We start from the raw sequence: 18,449 nt of genomic DNA, 5'->3' as shown, positions 1-18,449 counted from the left end.
ACCAGTAGTATAATTCCAAGTGACCAATACCTGAATGACCTGGGTTCAAATTTCATATGGACACGACTATTCTTCGATTTCTAACGAATCTGGGAGATTGTATTTAGTAATTGTTGTGTAATTATGTTTCTGATCCATCATTATAGATAAGGTTTTCCTAGATTTTTCTAATCTCACAGATTAATATTGTGATAAATAATAAAAAAATAAAGCCAAACTTAGTCATCCATCGTGACATCTATTGATTTGTAGTCTAGTTTAAAAAAAGTTTTAAAAATTGTTATGTTTTTTACTATCTTGATCTTGAAAATTTAATTAAATGAACTTCTATTAAAATAGTCATTAATATATCACGTTTTATTTGCAAGCTAGCTTCAAATGTCCCAAGAAAAGTTATATTTAACTAACCCACAAAAACCAGTGTTTGTCGTTAGTGAGTAAGGTTAAATACACGACGCCACTGATTATTACTTAGATTGTTTTCTATTATGATTGTATCTAAATAAGAAAAGTCCACTAAAGTTATTTTATTCCTAGACATGTCCAAAACTATATTTTAGACAAAAATCATTTAACAACACGATTTCATGACTTTTCATATGCCGTTAAAATCTATTAAAAAATGTGATATGTCTGATACTGAGTCTAGATCAAGTATGAAGAAAGTGTTACTCATATTAAAACAATAAATACAAAGACTTATTCGAGTTTGCTGTCAAACAATTGACACATGTTCTTGAATTTATAATTCATCATTAAAAGAAAAGCATTGTACCGTTGATTAGATAAAGTACAAAAATGGCAAATACACATATTTAATTTATTATTTATATACAATTATGATTATCAGTCTAAAGTAATCGAGGAACTTTAAGTTCAATTTTTGTTTAAATTAATAATTCTAACGTAGAAAAATTGCAAAATTTCACACATGCACCATATTGGATATCGTCGCCTTACTTTTATATTTACATATACCGCCTCAGCTCAAGATCATCATCGACGGTATAAAACTCAACTATACTAAATTATGGCACTTTTAAGTGATACAATACGAATAATAGCACATTAATCTATGAAATTAGGCACTGGTTATGTCTCAGTTGTCTTCAATCGACGATCCGCTCTCACGTTTGGGCAACAGAGTTCGAGATAATGCTAGAGCTGGATTTGCAACAGCAATAATGTGATCACCGCTGGCAGCTACAACCCTGACTTTACTTTCTTTGACTATGCATTCGCTCTCAACGTCGATTCTATTATCGTCTTGATCCTTAAAATAAACAAATAATATAGATTTGTTATGCAGAAATATGTGAATGTTAAATTATATACCTGAATTGGCGGAGAGCTTGAGTTACTGAAAGAATATCTAGAATCGCCGTCGTCGGAGTCGACCCTAGTCCAAATTCCTCTGTAAATTTATTTAGTGTTATATTTATAGATAATATTAATTAATAACTGTGATTGATAACTTACGAGGAATTTGTGTATTGCAATTTAGACTGTTCTATTTCACCGTCGCCTCCGCGTCTGCCTTCGTCCGAATGCGGTTTATCCTTAAATGATTTATTATTCATATTATAAACGTTGTGTGTAATCAAAGTAACGTTAATAAGCATGCAATGTTATTTAAAAATAATAAAAAATAAAAAGCTCACCTGAACATTGAAGAATGTTAGATTATTAATTGTATGAAAAATAAAAAAATAAATATAAAAAAGTAAAAGCAATTAAATAAATACAAATAGGTATAAAAAATAAGCATCATACATTTACATAATGATATTTGATTTTTAGTTAAATAATTTAAAAAGCAAAGTATATCATTATTATTTATAGCTTGACTGGATTCCATCATTTACTTCTTTGAACATCTTTGATTTTCCAAAAAGGTGATAGTGCAAGTGAGTTTATAATGATATATTGTATTTTATTAGTATTGAGCACGTTTAAGCGTTTCAACATATTACAATAAATGTTTCAGCTCAAACTTTACATATTACAATTGTATATTTATTTTGGAAAACATAACTTAAACCATCTTAATCATAATACTTTTTAATAATAAACTTGAATTGTAAAGGATTTAGTACAAGCACTAAGTAAAACATTAATAAATTTACTCAACAATACAGTATGTATGATAAATGATTGATTCTTAAGTTTACTACATAGCAATTTCCTCTAAACTTAAACTTTATTTACTATATGTTGATGGATACTATCTAAGTAAAAAAAAAATAGTGTTATAATAGATTTTTAAATGTATGTGATGCTTATTTTTTATGAATGTGACGTCAAGAATTAATATCAGATATGTACATTTTTACACATTTACAAAATTAAATTGATTAAACAATTGTTGTGACGTGATCGGCTATTAACTGTATATATGACACCACTAGGTGTTATATAGATCTTAATAGCTTCCTACAACAATAAAGTTAGTTTTATTTTTAGACATATACATCATATGGTAACATTAAAATTATACTATTTCATGATCTTATATTAAATTTAATACAATGCCACAAAAGATTCTGAATTTTTTAATTTTATTCACAAGTAAATGTGAAATGTCTGATATTGATTTTAAACGTAATACATTATACAATAATAGTAAATGCTTAAACATAATATGTGCATAATATTATTGTCATACTTACGGTTTATCTACGGTTTTATATACATATACATACGATACAATATCGACCCAGATAAAGAAAAATATTTTAAAGCATACGGTTTGTACAATATATTAGTTAAATATTTACAAAATAATAGTAATGTTTAAGTTAAATTAAATCATATTCAATTGTTAATCTCATTAATTGTTCCCCAATGACTAGATACCGAGTGGTTAGTTGAAACAGTACGAAACCGTGACGGGTTAGATGTTAGAGTGTGCAAAGCTTAGCCGTAGTGTTATACTCTTTGGCTATTTGGGTCGTGATCTTCTCTCGTCAGAAGTCAAATCCACCCGCTCAACACGAACCTGATCGCCTCTCGGTCGCTTCACGCCGACGCTACCACCACTGCCTCCGTCTGACTCGGATCTAGAGCGGTTGCTGCATGTGGATGATATTCTGTAAGTAGAACATATAGTAAAGTTTATTTTAGATTGTATAATGGAGATGTTTCTATGTTCAGTAACTCACTGAGAGCTTCCTTTCGAATAGTGAAATCCTGAAAGTCTAACCACTTGCCTAGCCAAAGGGAATAATTCGTCCCGTCTTGTGAGGAGCGCCGGTACGGCTCTGCACATTTGTGCAGCGGCTTCATTTACGGATACCTGAAAATAAATATTAATGTTTAGATTATTTTACATATTTAAAGGTATAAAATAAAATTAATATTAATCAAAAAAATAAGTAGCCCCTAAACCAGCATCAATAAAAATTTGGCTAAAAAATAAAAATTTTGTGACCGCACAAAAATTTATTGTATTAAAATGATTTATGCCTTTGAAATAATATTTGTATTATCTAGTATAAGAGCTTCATGTGAATCCTAAGTTCTTCGTCTCTCATCCTAGTCGAACTTCCAAATAATAAACTGTTAGGTGAGTCTACTGTGTGCGAGGGGAGGTGGGAAACAGTTACCAACCATGGAGCTACGCGGGTAATACCGAGGCTGAGCGACAACAAGGCAACTTACTTACAGGATGTCATTTTAGATTTTTCCATGGGACGACTACAAAAATTGGCTAGTCAGTATTCGTTTTTTTACTATTTCATTAAGATTTATAGTATTTCATTAAATTCAAGGGGGTCCCTGCTTAGAATCCATGTAAAAATCAATAAAACCGAAACGTGAAAACGCTCGGTTATGTAGCGTCCATATTAAATATTTTTATAACAATGTTTATTGCTTTTGACTTCTGAAAAGTGATAATTGCTTTTGCGCTCTCCTATTGACCAAAATTCGGTTTGAATACACTTTGATCAGCCCTCTTATATTAGAAGTCCATAGTTATATCGGTAAGGATAGCTATCATATTTTAAAAATATACTGTAATATCGAAATGCAGACCAACTATGGAGCAATATGTGAGTCTATACTCATTCTTCCGCTTATTTTTCCCTGAAAGATGAGTTGCCCAAGTTTGTATTTTGGACTTGAACTAATGAAAGTTCTAAAACTATAATTAGTTTTAGAGCCTTCATTAGCTTAGGTTTGGGTTTGAACAGCAACTGTCAAATTGAGTATCATAGACATTTTAGAGCAGGATATTAGCGCCTTTCAACAAGTGGGCAATATGAAAATAAATTAGCTACACAAAGTAATGGACGATCACGTGACCAAAGCTACGATTGATTATTTTTAATTTTCTTAGCTTAATATAAGTTTCCTTGAGGCACTATATATTTTTTATGGTCTTACTTTATAGATTGCTATATGTTATTTAAAGTTATTTATAAAAATACAAAAGCATGGAAGCAATATATAAGAAATATTTTATTTTTATTAGGTAATGTAAAAAAATGGTATCCTTTTCTATTTTACTTAATCGTAATAATACAACTAAAATATTTTCTTGATAGGAAATAGCTTTCATAAATTTTGTGTAACATCTCTAAATAAAAAATAAAAATATAGAGATATAAAAACATTTACAATCAAATTTATTACCAAATAACTTAGACTTAAAAATATATTTATTTAGGTATTATATGTACTGATATTTTAGTAGCATAACTTATTGATTACGTAAAAACATATCCTATAATATTATTTTATTGCCCACATTTATTTATATTATGAATAGGGTTGAAATAACGTAAAATATAAGATGACCATAACCCGTTGAACGATTTTCATAAATCAAGTTTACGATCGGATTTCGATATTACATTACGGATATGATATAAATTTAGAGATAGAGATATTACACTACCTCGTGCAGAGTAAGAGGTTTTTCCGGTTTCCTCTTGCAGTCGAATCTTCCGTAAATAGCCGCATATTTCCTAATCTCCTCCATTCTTCTCGGGTCGTTTTCGGGCATCATCATTACCGCTTCCAAATCTTTGCACATCTTCTTCTTAGCGTTCTGAGGTTTAGGCTCCAACTGAGGCAAATGCTTACTCAATCGCTCAGCGGCAGATGCTAATCTTTGTATTTGAACTTCTAAGAGACACGGAGTCATTTGAACTGGCGAGCAGTTCACCGAAGAAGGACTAGAGCCCGAAGACGGAGGACAGGTTGGAGTTTGAGACGGAGAATACGATCTAACGTTGTTTGTGTTTGAGGAGTTGGTGGTCGTGGAAGTGGCCGTGGCTGTTGTTTTTGTGCTATTTACATTCGAGTTGTGTATTGGACTTGCGTTGGGAGCTGAAGAGTTAGAACCGCAGCTGGTTTCTGGTAAACCCGGAGAAGGACTGTATATTGGTCTACTGTTTTCGGGGCTAGGAGCTGCTGGTCTTTGTATGGGAGGAGGATGAGCTGGAGTTATGTTAATCAGTCTTGGACTACATGATAAGAAAGGACTCTCGGGCGGGCATATATTTGGTACAATTGGGATTTGAAATATGGCAGGGTTGGTCACCCATTCTTGTAAGGCTTTTTGAAAGCGTCTGACGTGCAAGGGTTTAGAAGCCATTCCAACTAACGCCATGATTTCTAGAAACTCTTCTTCGCCAGCGTCACATAATTGCTGAACATCATCTCCACCTATACAAAATTTAATAATTATTGATCAACTCAAAATATGTATATTCCAAAGTGATAAAAGAATAATTACCCATTTCTAATAGAGTGTCATAGTATGCCAGAAGACTAGCTCTTTGCAAGACCCTATATAATTGAAGTTCAGCTTCGTTTCCAGGCGAAGTTGTAACTACCACTGCAAAATAAATAAAAAAACATTTTATATAACATACGGTACAACGGTAGATCGTATTGTGAGGTAGACACAAAAGAAATTTGCATAGATTTTTTTTCTGCTAGACTTGAAAATCCCTTACATTATATTAGCGACCCTTTTATTTCTAATATAAAAAGAAGTGAGTATATTCTTTATATGGCTCTCAAATACAATTATTATTTTATCGACCATGACGAGTTCTAATTAAATAAAGAATTAATTTAAATAGTTGCTCGCAATTTTCTTTCTTGCTTGGTAGTATATTATATCGAAATATATTTTTTAATGCAATTATTTTAGACAATTTGAATTTGTATTGAGTATGCGACTATTTGCTAATCGAATATAATAGTTTTGTTAATTATTTAATATTAACAATATATTATCGAAACTTTAAAAAGCAACGGAGAGTATTTTACATAAAAATAGTAAGCCTACGCTAGAAAAATATTGTTGTGTTTTATAAAAATAACAATCGTGTTTTACCCTTTAGCTGCAACGGTGTTTTTGAAAATTCTACATTATCATATATTCATTAGTTCTTGATATACAAAAATATAATTAAATTTCTTAAAAACTGTTTTATGCTATTGTAATATTAACGAATTAACAAGTTCACAAATTAATTTACTTTTTTGAGAATCATGATTTTGATTAGCATTGATTTTACATAGTGACGAACAACGATATAACGTTGTTTAGCGTTGTAGCATTAAAAATACGATATAATCAGGGCTCAAATAAAATACTTTTAAACGGGCAACAAAGATTTATAGAATTAGTCTTTTTATCTTATTTAAATAAGAAACAGTTTTGAATCTAAATAGAATTTTCCTATTTTTTAATATACTATACGTTATTCCTGCTGCTTGAATAGCATTTTGTATAAAATGCTTTAGGGAGGGAACGATTGTGATGGCAAAAAAATGGCATTCGTTAACCGACAATCCAGGTAAAGGTGAGCTTCCACGTGGGGTAAGGTTTCGTAACGGATCTTTTCATTCGTTAAAAACTGAACCCCAAAAGTTAGAACCCGCCAACCATATTAAAACTGACTGGTACCGAAAAAAATCATCAGGGGTGGTGGAAGCAAAAAAACTCTGGGGGTTGGATAAGAGCGGCTCTCAAACCACACCCTCATCACACACACATTGAAATTAATTTGTAATAGTTTGAATAGAATTAAATTTTGCTAACTACATACAATGTCACTAAAAGAAATGCTGTAAAATTTATCAAAATATCTTTATAAAAAGTGTACGTACATAAACAACTATTATACACATGTATATGTATATGTTTTTCGCTTAAGAAAAAAACGGTGCTCGGATTTTTACGGACATGATTATTTCGGACAGGATTTTTGCGGACATATATTATTCCAGACAAACATATTTTTAATATTGTATTAAAAAAATAATTAAGGTAAACTTTTAGATTGTTGAATTTTTAACTACGGAGTTCAATGTAGCAATTAACTTGAATTAAATATAATGAATCAATATTTTACTTTGTGAAAAAAATACGATTTCAATAATAGAAAAGTAATTAAAATAAGTTCGAGATTGTCATTTTCTGCGATTTTTCACGAAGTAAAAATATTGCTTCATTGGGTTTAATTAAAGTTTATAGCTACATTGAACTATGTTTTATAATTACAAATTCAACAATCTAAATTTCTTAAAATAAAATATTAAAAATATTTTTTGTCCGGAATAATCAATGTCCAAAATAACCAGTGTCCGCAAAAATTCTGTCCGGAAAAATCAGTGTCCGGAAAGTTCCTGTCCGCAAAATTCGAGTCCGGAATAATTCTGTCCGGTAAAATCACCGAGCTGAAAAAACAGATGAATCTGGAATATTTGAATATTTGAAATATCAGGATTTATTATTCAATATTTAATATTATGATACTAAATTATAATATCAAAGAATAAAATTAACCACTTAAGGTCATCAATATTTTAATTATTTAAACAGCTAGAGTTTTTTTTATTTTTTATACGGTGATTTTAGGCCGCGTAGTGACATATTATTGACTTTTTCAACAAGCGAAAACAGTACTTTTGTAATTTGATACTTAAGAAAAATTACTAATATTATTTTTCTTATTTATATAATATGGGAGATGGGGGGGGGGAAGTAATATATAATACATTTAATAATATTTATGTTTTAAAAAATAGATATAATTTTTAATTTTTTTGTTTAATTAAAATTATTTTTAGGTATAATAAATTGCTTTTATAACAGAAGTATTTTATACATATTAAAAAAACATTATATTATTTTTATTCGATGTAAAAAAACTTGTAAGGTCTACTTAATTTAAAAAAAATACCCTCACTTATTATAATGTAAGGCACTAAGATCAATTGTGACGTCACAATTTTTTTGTTCGTTTCTCACGCGTTTTTTATCCGCGCAACAAAAATGCATATCATGTATAACAAAAATAGCCTTTCATTATCCCTTTCGTTCGCCGCAAGAAAATATTACATACAAATTTACATATAACAAAAAAAAAGAGAGTAAAACAATAATGATCCGAGTTAGGAGTAAAAAATGATATTGGACCAAAAAAACGGGTCCTATCATAAAAAACAATAGTGAAAAAACGCGTGAGATGAGCTCGATGGAATTTGAATACAGAACAGGGGAGATTGTTTGGACAACAGGGTTACTAACTAACCCACCTGTGTTTTTTCACCCGACAGGTAAGCGAGTAGTTGATAAAAAAAACTCATCTCGCCTAGAGAAAAAACTAATTATGAATGCTTCTTCGTTGCGAGCAACGAGTTATGGGAAAAAGTGAGAAAAAAAATCGGAATGAGTGAAAAAAACAATAAAACTTAAAGGGTGTCGGACTAGACGGGAATATGTTTTATAGCACCGGATAAAACGTGAGAACTATCAAATTGGTGATAATGGAACAATGTTATGATATATTTGTAGAGTGCCAATCAAAATTAAGTATTTTTTACAGAAAAAATCCTATAAACATATTATTAACAACCAGTCGGTGACTAATACCTGCAAGAATTCTAATATCATATGGACTGTAAGATCGAAATAGTGATTATTATATATTTATACTTGTAATAGATCTTCAAAAATTTGGTTTTCCTAGACGTCTGAAAAAAAAAGTTTTAACAAAATGGGAAGCATTGAAACTGATATTTCAATTTTATGTAATTATAATTTTTTAATTGTTAAATTTATGCACCAAGCCTTTGTGAGTTCTATTTGGTCACCGACAATACGTTTGTGGTTCAATCGATGGTTCAAAATCTATTCCACAGATATTTTGGTCCATCACATTCAGAGCATTAATGAAGTGTTTGCTTAATGAAGCTCAATTCAATTTTAAATTAGTCAGAATATTTTCATTACATATTGTCATCATCGTCTCACGGTGGATCTGGTTGCAATCAGGATATACCAACCGAGATATATAGTTGGGAATTAGGTCTGATGATGTTTGTTTCGCACGGGTTAATTATTCAAAACCGTAACGCGGCGCACAAAGGACTAAGGGCAATTAGGATGTTTTCTGGGTGTGGTCCGTCCTGTGATCAAACATTGCGGCGTGAATTTGCATCGGAATAATGTATAGGCATATAGTGATGCAAAAAGGAGGATGCGGTGCGTTAAAAAGGAATTAGCTGTCCTATGATCTGAATCACAATGGGACCGGCAGCTTCCGAGACGAGATACTTTGCACATTCATACTACTATTGTCTGTATTGTATTCAAGAAACTGTCGAACGCACATGATGGAACCAAAACACGCGATTTCATTAAATACATATTAAAATATAGTCATTTAATCTTAATTTAAATTAACCAAACTAACATGTTCGAGTTAAATTGAATATTTATAACTCTTTTTATTTCAATTCCATGAGAGATTTACGCTTTTAAAAACAAACCCTTTAAAAGTATCTCTTGGAAGTGTCATTGTTTCATTTTCCCAAAAATAAAATACCAATTACAAGTGATTCATAAAAATAGTATCATTAATAAATATTTTACATTTTAAAACTATGACACATTGATATTCCTACAAAAAATATTCTCAGTATTTTTTATATGTAACTAGCATTTTAATACAATATTTAATTTAATCTCATTAGTCAAATAAATCAGTGGTATTGTCAGTGATCCAATATGGAACCTAATGTTTTTCAATTTATATTTTGTCTGTGAAATCAGATTATTATAAAATTATAATTTCGATCGATTATAGCAGATTTGGTTTTCCTAGATTTTCATAATCTCACGGATGAATATCGTAATGGGTAATTAAAATAAAATCAGTGACACCTATTGATTATAAGCTCCAACACTAATTTATAATTAATGAATGTCACTGATACACAGACTTTAATTTCAGTCCGGTGTCTCACTACTTACTTAATAGTTTTTGATTGTGTTAACACCGTTGTAACATATTGGGTTAGCACCATATTGTTTTAGTTTATTTCATCTTAATTAAAATTGCTTTTAATATAAAACCACGAGAATTAATACTATCAAAAAAGTTTTATTTGTGTGTTTTCTTAATTATTTTATTCTAAATCGACAACGTTTAACACTCTGACCGGTATCGCCGTACATGTACGGCAATTGATCTTTCAATTATATAGTTATATATTTAAAATTTGATTTAATGTAAATGATTTTTATAGAAAGTAATAGCAATAAATTAAAGAATACGTAAATAAACATAACAAAAAATACATTATATTATTTTTTTAAATATACATTGAGAGCCTCTGAATTGATATGAAAAAAATCCACTGAAGCAGAAAAATGTACAAAAAATATGTAAGGTAAATAACCGAAATTTAATGTTAGATAGTGTTAAAATACATTAAAACAAACTAATACAGAATCGTAGTAAAATAAATCAAAGTAATTATATGTTGAGAAACACTGATTTTTTTCTACAATTTACTATTCGTTAAGTATTATTTATGTGTTTTCTAAATTATTTCATTTTAAATCAACAAACATTATTATAAAAAAAAAGAATTCTTCATATTAAATAAATTATCTTATCTTTGTAGCAAAAATGCTGTTGAACAGTTTTGCTTAAAAAAATATATATACTCGAAGTTCCATTCAGGTATGGAATGTCAGAATAAGAGAAACAAGTTGTTGAGTCTATTAAGGTATTTATCGAATGTGACAAACATTTTATCGGTGTTGTTTCAAAAATTTAATTGAAATTGTCTAAGATCAAAATTTATTTATATGTATTTTTTAAATTATTTTAGTCCAAACACGATTAGCAGTATGCATGCGTGCATGCGCAAGTATGCTAAACGACTCCGTCCATTGAATACCTAAACATCGTCCTATATTTTGCATAAATTAACAAAAAAGGGCGAAAGCGAAACGATGACACGACGCGGGGCGAAAAAAATGACACCCTATTGATTCTTCTCACACTTAACGGGGTGAGCGAAGAAGTCGTTTTGCATACGCCTTTGTCTCTTTTTTCAACAGAGGACACACTTAATCCCGATTACGTATGCATATAGATGCATCGCCGACCCATTGTCTATCGGGCAAAAAACGTGAATAATTAAGGTCGCTTATCACGAGAACGAAGTAGCAAAAAAAATCCGTGCACCTTCTGAACAATTGCCCGGGGGCACTCTCCTTGCGTTCAATATCGAGTTTTTTTTAGATTTTCGCTCATGGGAAAGCAACGGCGGCGGTGAGAGCTTTGTTTTTTTGGACGCTCCCAAAATTTGCATATGAATTTTTTTAGACACTGAGAATCTTTGGAGAGACTCTATGTGAGAAATGGAGACGTGATTGCACATATAATTAACCGTATGAATCAAAAGATGAATGTGTTTTAATAAAAAAAAATTGCACATACCCTTCTTAAAAAATATTAATAATAAATTACAAAGGGATAATTTTTTTTAACTTTCTTTAACGGGTGCAAAAATTAACAATACGTGTTTTTGATCTAAAGTATAGTTGGATTATTAAAAATATTTATGCCTAAAATCAATATCAGACAAATTACATTAAAGTATTTTTAATTAAATTATGTATTGATTAGATTTTGTGGTTAAAGTTTGATTTGTATACGAAAGTTCTATAAATTCTTAAAAAAATTGCTTCTGTAAATATCTTATTATACAAAAATTTGATAGTCTTGTTTTAGAATGGCAACCATTAAATCTGTTCTTACTATATACGACCTACCTCAATTTGATTTAATCATAACGATATTCATCGGTGAGATTAGGTAAATCTAAGAAAATATAATGTGATGAGCAATCGAAATGATAATTATTTAATAATCATAAATTTCGTTCTCAAATTATGGGGTCATTAATTTCATAAATTTATACTATAATATAAAACGGATTGATCACCCCAATGCAATTTGTGATTCAAAATAATCAAAACAACATTAAAAGATTATCGCGTTCAATGGGGATGATTTCGACAAATCAATAATCGACCTACCATTGAGAGAGATTGATGAGGGTTGAGAAGGGTCACTAACCCATGAACAGGTATATACCGCATATTTTTTATACACGCGTATAAAAAGTAATACTTCTCAATTTGTATTAAAAATTATAATAAATCTGTATTATTATTTATTATATTATTAAAATTGTTGCATATAAATTAATTGACTTAATTATAAGAAAAAAATATTTTAATAGAATGATAAATATTTTGAGATTTTATAATAAATTACATATTTTTAAAATTACGTAAATCGATATTTAATGATAATTTGCATCCCTCGTATATTATTACAAGTAAGAATATTAACTGTGGGTTTGAGCAAGGAGGGTAGCGGATGAAGGGTTAACGCTCATATTTTTTACACGTGGACTTTTTAGTTAACCACACAAGAGCGCAGGTGGGTACTGCGTTGAAGGGCAGGATTAGGAAGTGAATAAAAAAATGATTCCATGTCATTATATCGCTAACACGAAATATAATAAAATATTTCGTAATGAGAGACGTATATATCAAACTAAATATATTTGATGAATTAATTAAGAAATATTAATATATTCTTTTTTTATTTAGAGCTCATCATTAATAACTGTATTATTATTTCAATAATATATTTAAAAATTGATCTTGAATCTTTGATTTATTTTAAAAAATCAATCAAAAAAAATCTTAGTAATTTTGCTATACCAATGAAGTCGCTTACTTAAAAATGTGATCATGATATAGCATCAATTGTACCATTAAATATACATATAAACTAAGTAAAAAAATTTTAGTAGTAGTTTTGACATATGCATATATGCAAATCACTCATTGTATAAAACGTGTTGCTTGTTTAATATGCACGAGAAGATTTTTTTTAACAAACTTAATATCGCATAATGGACGATTTTTTATTGTTTAATATAAAAAATATAATAGGTAAATACGGTCCTGGGAAACTTATACGAGAGAGTACAACAAACCAGGAAGAAGAATAACCCATCTTCCGCGTTTTATTGCTACAAAAAATGCACGACGAAGGGTTGAAAAATAGTTTCCCGAGCTTTTTATATGCGACCTTATTCTGTTTTAACTTAAATGCACCCCAAGTAGATAGTGGCTTGATTGCAACAAGGGGCGCTTTCGTCGTTTTGAAACCGATAAAAATATCTCATTTCACGAAATAGTCGCGGGTCATTCAAGCCAAAACAAATATGTATAATTTTGACCCTAGTCCATCGTTCTACGAATCTCAATATTCAGTTTATATTTTAATATATTACTAAAAATTTCTAAATTAATCGATGCAAAATAATGATTTTACATTATTCAACTTTTTTTAGATTTCTATTAAATATTTTTTTAATACACAAATAATGTATACTGATATTTTTAAATGCTGCAAATTTAAAGAAAAGTAGTGGCTTTTAATCTGCTTAATTTACAGTTGCATTCAAGGCAGGTAGTGAGGAAAGAGGCAGATTTATATGAAAACATTTACCGATTATCAACCAAAATTTGTTTGCCATTATAAGTATTATGACCGAATATGTTCAACTTCTTTAAACATATGCCGATTAGCAAAAAAATAATAATAGAAGGATCAATTACTTAATAATGTTCATATTAATAAGTCTTTGGTAAGGGTTCGTTCACCGGCTAAATAAAACAATAGTTAATGTTTACATATAAATGATCCCATAAATTCACAGCTTTATTTAGGGCAGGTAGTACAAAAATAGAGCCAGATTTAAAACTCAAAAACATGGTTTAATAATACAAGTTTTATGACTGACTCGAGGAATAACGATTGCAAATATTTTTTTTCGATTTCCTTGAATATTTATCGGTCAACAAAAAAACGAAGACTTAAAAATGATTATATTATGAAGTCTTAATAAATGTTATAAATCTAATCATTTATTTGCGAAACATTAGAGAAAATATTATGTAATGAAAAGTGACGCATTAAATATTTTAGTCAAAAGTATAATAATATCTCATTTAAGATTAATTAATAATTATATATTCGTGTGTTTTAATATATGTTCTAACATTTTTTGGGTTCGTTTATATTTTATATAATTTACATGCATAAATATTGCCTCAAATTGATGTATCAATTGAAAACACCGAGATACGAGAAACACTATAGGAAATGATAGGCGTTGCAGCAGTGTAAACACAATCAACAGACTGAAATTAAAGTCCGTAAATCATGAGCATTTATTTTATTAATAATTTTATTTTATGTTTTTCTCATTGCGTCATTATGGTTATAAACATAATACAACTTACAAACAATAGATGTTACTTTGCACGAACTATCTCGATTTTAATTATTCATCACGATATTCATACATGAGATTAGGAAGATCTAAGAAAACCTTATTTGTTATGTTTTTAATTATATAATAATGACTAATTCTGATAAATCAGTAGGATTTATATGGGATTTGAATCCAGATCTTCTAGACATTGTGACTGTACTATAGCAAGGCTATAAAAACTGCATCTTAAAATATTTAATTCATTGAGAATTGTTGATTTTATGAACTAGTGAAAACTTTGATATAGTTTTACATGTAGTGAAACGTATCCTATAATAATAAAATAAATAAATTTATTTCACTAGATATTTTAATTTGTTTCATTATAAAATTGTAATAAATATTGTAATTAATAATATTTTTATTTATTATATTAGTGATATTTTACAGCTACTCATTATTTCTCTATTTACTGCATAAGACAATTTTTATTTTTATTAAAGCATTTGATAAAGTTAACCATACTTTACTTGTAAAAAAGTTATCTAATTTCGGGTTTTCTGAAGATCTCATAAATCTATTCTCAAATTACTTGACCAATAGATATCAATTCGTCAAGTATAATAACTCTTTTTCAGAACGATATAAGACCCCTACTGAAGTACCTCAAGGATCCAATTTGGGTCCATTGTTGTTTTTATTGTTCATTAATGACATAGAAACAGCAATAGAGCATTCAGATTTTTTATTATATGCAGATGACTTAAAAATTTACAAGAAAATGCATTCGATTTCTGATTCCCTCGATCTACAGGAGGATCTCAACTCTATATGGAAATGGGCTTGCTATAACCAATTGCCTTTCAGTGTAAAGAAATGTCACACAATTTCATTTTCAAGGTCGTTAACGCCGGCAAAATATTCATACCATCTAGGCAGATATTTTCTGAAAAGGTTTTCTTCAACTAAGGATTTAGGAGTGACTTTCGAAGAACGTTGGAAATTTAGCCAGCACATTGCAGTGACTCATAGCAAATCCTTAAAAATGCTCGGTTTTATCTTGAGAAATGCGCGTTACTTCAGGAATACTTTAGTATTGCGCACTCTTTATGATACTCTAGTCCGCAGCATACTAGAAACTAGCTCCATCATTTGGATCCCAGGCGTAATGAATCAATGTAATGAATTGAAGCTGGAAAAAGTACAACGTAAATTTATTCGATATTTATACTTGAAGGAATACGGGTATTATCCGTTCTTGTTTCCCTTGCTTTTATTTTGGGAGCCCTGGGATACGTTTCTTTGTCGACTCGCAGAAGTATTTATGTACTTAATTAAACACTTCTGGAAATTGATCAAGGGCATCGTAGACAATCCTTCAGTGCTCGAGCAGCTTCAAATGTGGGCTCCTGAAGGTGGTTATAGTTCTCGGTCGCGTCCACTATTCTTGCCTGTAAAGTCTAGAACTGGAGCACTTGCCAACTCTTCTCTGGCCAAGGCTATTCATCTGCTCAATTCTGTCCATAGAAATATTGACATTTTCTCTTGCACATATGGAGTTTTGGTTCAGTTCGTATGGGACAATGCACACCTGTTGAGGTGATTTGTGTCTGTTGTTTTGTCTTGTTTATATTTGTATGTATTATGATATATTTGTACTTTTGACTATCGTGACGCATTGGGTTTGCCTGTCAGGTCACGATGGTTATAATTTTAATAAATAAATAAATAAATATATAAAATAAATAACATATTTGCAAAGAACATTGGATAACTAGTCATAAAGTTATTTAATTCGACTATTTTCAATGAAATACTACAATGCTCTGGACTTTTAAAATAGTTCATTAATGAAATTCATGAACTATTTTGAAGTTTGAGAAACTCTTGTTAAAAAAATAACATTTATATATCACCTTGCCGAGCGACCCCCGGATAATAATAACAGCGATGATTCCTTTCGTTAAAACTACATAAAGGGGTTAAGGTCAGATTCTATCAGTCGTATGGCGGTCTTTTAAAACAAGAAGAAAATACATTTCTGAAGTCATACAAGAAATTTGCTCTGACATAATAATGAGTAACGGCACACTACCACGCCACTTTATGACAGCCAAAAATTTGCATACCCGGGCTATGGCTTTTCGAGGAAAGCCTGATTTGAAATTCATCATGTAGTCTTAAGTTTTTATTTTATTTTTCTTCTTTCCATAGTACGTTAATTAAGAACGGTCAACTTCATCTACATACGACATGCGATTGCCTATGGACGTTGAATAAAAAACTTCCGAAAAAATTAGGAAGGGTTCGAGCGGACAAAGGTGCGCATGCCCTTTTCCATGGGAACGTACATGGTCAGTTTAAATATTATTTATCTTGTATTTTTTGTCGATAGTAAAAAACGCGATTACGTAGTAGACAATCTTCATGTTTTATTTGCTCCTACAGGGTTGGAGGGTTAACGAAGGGATGAATTTCCATACGGCTGATGGGGCTGTGGGAAGTGGACGATACTTTTTGTGGTCAAAGTCCGTGTTTTTTACGACCGTCTCATAAGATATAAATCTGTTGAGTGTCATCGATCAAAGGGGTACAACTGAGCAACGCAAGCTGGACCAAAATGAGATCGAATATAAAGATTAGGGTAAAACGAGCGCTGCGACAAAATGACAACTGTGCTGCGTGAACCGAAGCGTTTATGGAAACAATAAAAGGCTTGGGTATGTAATTATTTATGACTATAAAAATTATTTCCTGTGTCACTCAAAGTATGTATTGGTATTAAAGATTAAGTGCAGTTAAAACATAAAACTAGTTAAAAATTTAACTGAGAGTATATTTACTACTCATGAAAAATGAAATTTATTTATAATAATTATTATTCTGATCTATACATATGTATATGGACTTTTCGAAAAAAATAATAAATAGTCAAGATTTATTCTCTGCTATTTAATAAATAATAATCTCACATTTTTGCGTCTAGACGAAAAGATTTTTTCTTCATACAAACACATACATTTTTTTTGGTAGATATAAAAATTTTATCGAGTCCCTATAGTAGACCGACGATGATTCGTTTTTAATTAATACAAATGGCCCAAAGTAGACTTCCCGTTCAGCATATGTCTCACGTCCGCATCGTTTCATTGTGGCCATTACGCCGTCGAGGGATGACACAGTAGAAAAATAATGCGTCATAAAAAGCACACACACACACTGTACACAAAAACGCAAAGTATCAAAAAAGCTCTTGGGTGTTCATTCAAATTAATTGAAAGTTGCCTTAAAAATCCATTAAGGTTTTTATTGTGTATTCATATATTGAAGGGTTAAGACGTCGGCCTTTAAAAAAGTGTGTAGTGAAAAAACTACTCACACACTGAGCAGTGGTCACGGTTGAATAAGTCGTGTGTAAAAAAGTTTTCGTTTGATGGACGTTAACTGATATAATGCCATACGAATATTGTAACGTTTCAATGAAAGGAAGAAGGATGCTACCGCGGCGGTGGGAAACTGTCGGTGTGCGTGCAAAATAACAATAAAATGTTAAGAGCTACTGTGCATGCGTGTGTGTAATCAGAGTAAGTAACGATATGAATTAAAATGCCGATTACCAATTTATTTTAAATCACTTAATGCTTTGCACAATAAATATATCACCATTAAATACATACTGGATTATATAATACTATATAACGGCTTTAAAAAAACGGGGATCACAAATAAATTACTCTTAAGCCAGTCCATGCATAAAAAAAATGTCATTATCTGTCAATAGCAAAGGAATTCGGCCGAAATTGAAAAATGTTTCCCATGGAGCA

The 18,449-nt window shown here is 30.3% G+C and overlaps 1 protein-coding gene across 1 annotated transcript in view; it reads right to left on the bottom strand.

Moving 5' to 3' along the window:
• Positions 1 to 962: 962 nt before the first annotated feature.
• nab (NGFI-A-binding protein homolog) overlaps positions 963 to 18,449 on the bottom strand; it is a 41,393-nt gene continuing 23,906 nt past the window's right edge. Inside the window, exons 3-9 of the mRNA XM_088197933.1 lie at positions 5,744 to 5,845; positions 4,901 to 5,673; positions 3,162 to 3,295; positions 2,999 to 3,089; positions 1,480 to 1,559; positions 1,336 to 1,414; positions 963 to 1,273 (exon numbers count right to left, since the gene is read on the bottom strand). Coding sequence (XP_088054059.1) covers positions 1,100 to 1,273; positions 1,336 to 1,414; positions 1,480 to 1,559; positions 2,999 to 3,089; positions 3,162 to 3,295; positions 4,901 to 5,673; positions 5,744 to 5,845 — 1,433 coding nt within the window. The 3' untranslated portion in view covers positions 963 to 1,099. The remainder of the gene's footprint in view (positions 1,274 to 1,335; positions 1,415 to 1,479; positions 1,560 to 2,998; positions 3,090 to 3,161; positions 3,296 to 4,900; positions 5,674 to 5,743; positions 5,846 to 18,449) is intronic.

This window comes from Plectrocnemia conspersa, unplaced genomic scaffold (assembly GCF_051122295.1).
Source record: "Plectrocnemia conspersa isolate PC_06_02 unplaced genomic scaffold, ASM5112229v1 ptg000011l, whole genome shotgun sequence".
Lineage (NCBI taxonomy): Eukaryota > Metazoa > Arthropoda > Insecta > Trichoptera > Polycentropodidae > Plectrocnemia > Plectrocnemia conspersa.
The sequence above is the reverse complement of the archived record's forward strand: the minus strand, read 5'-3'. Positions and strand labels throughout refer to the sequence as shown.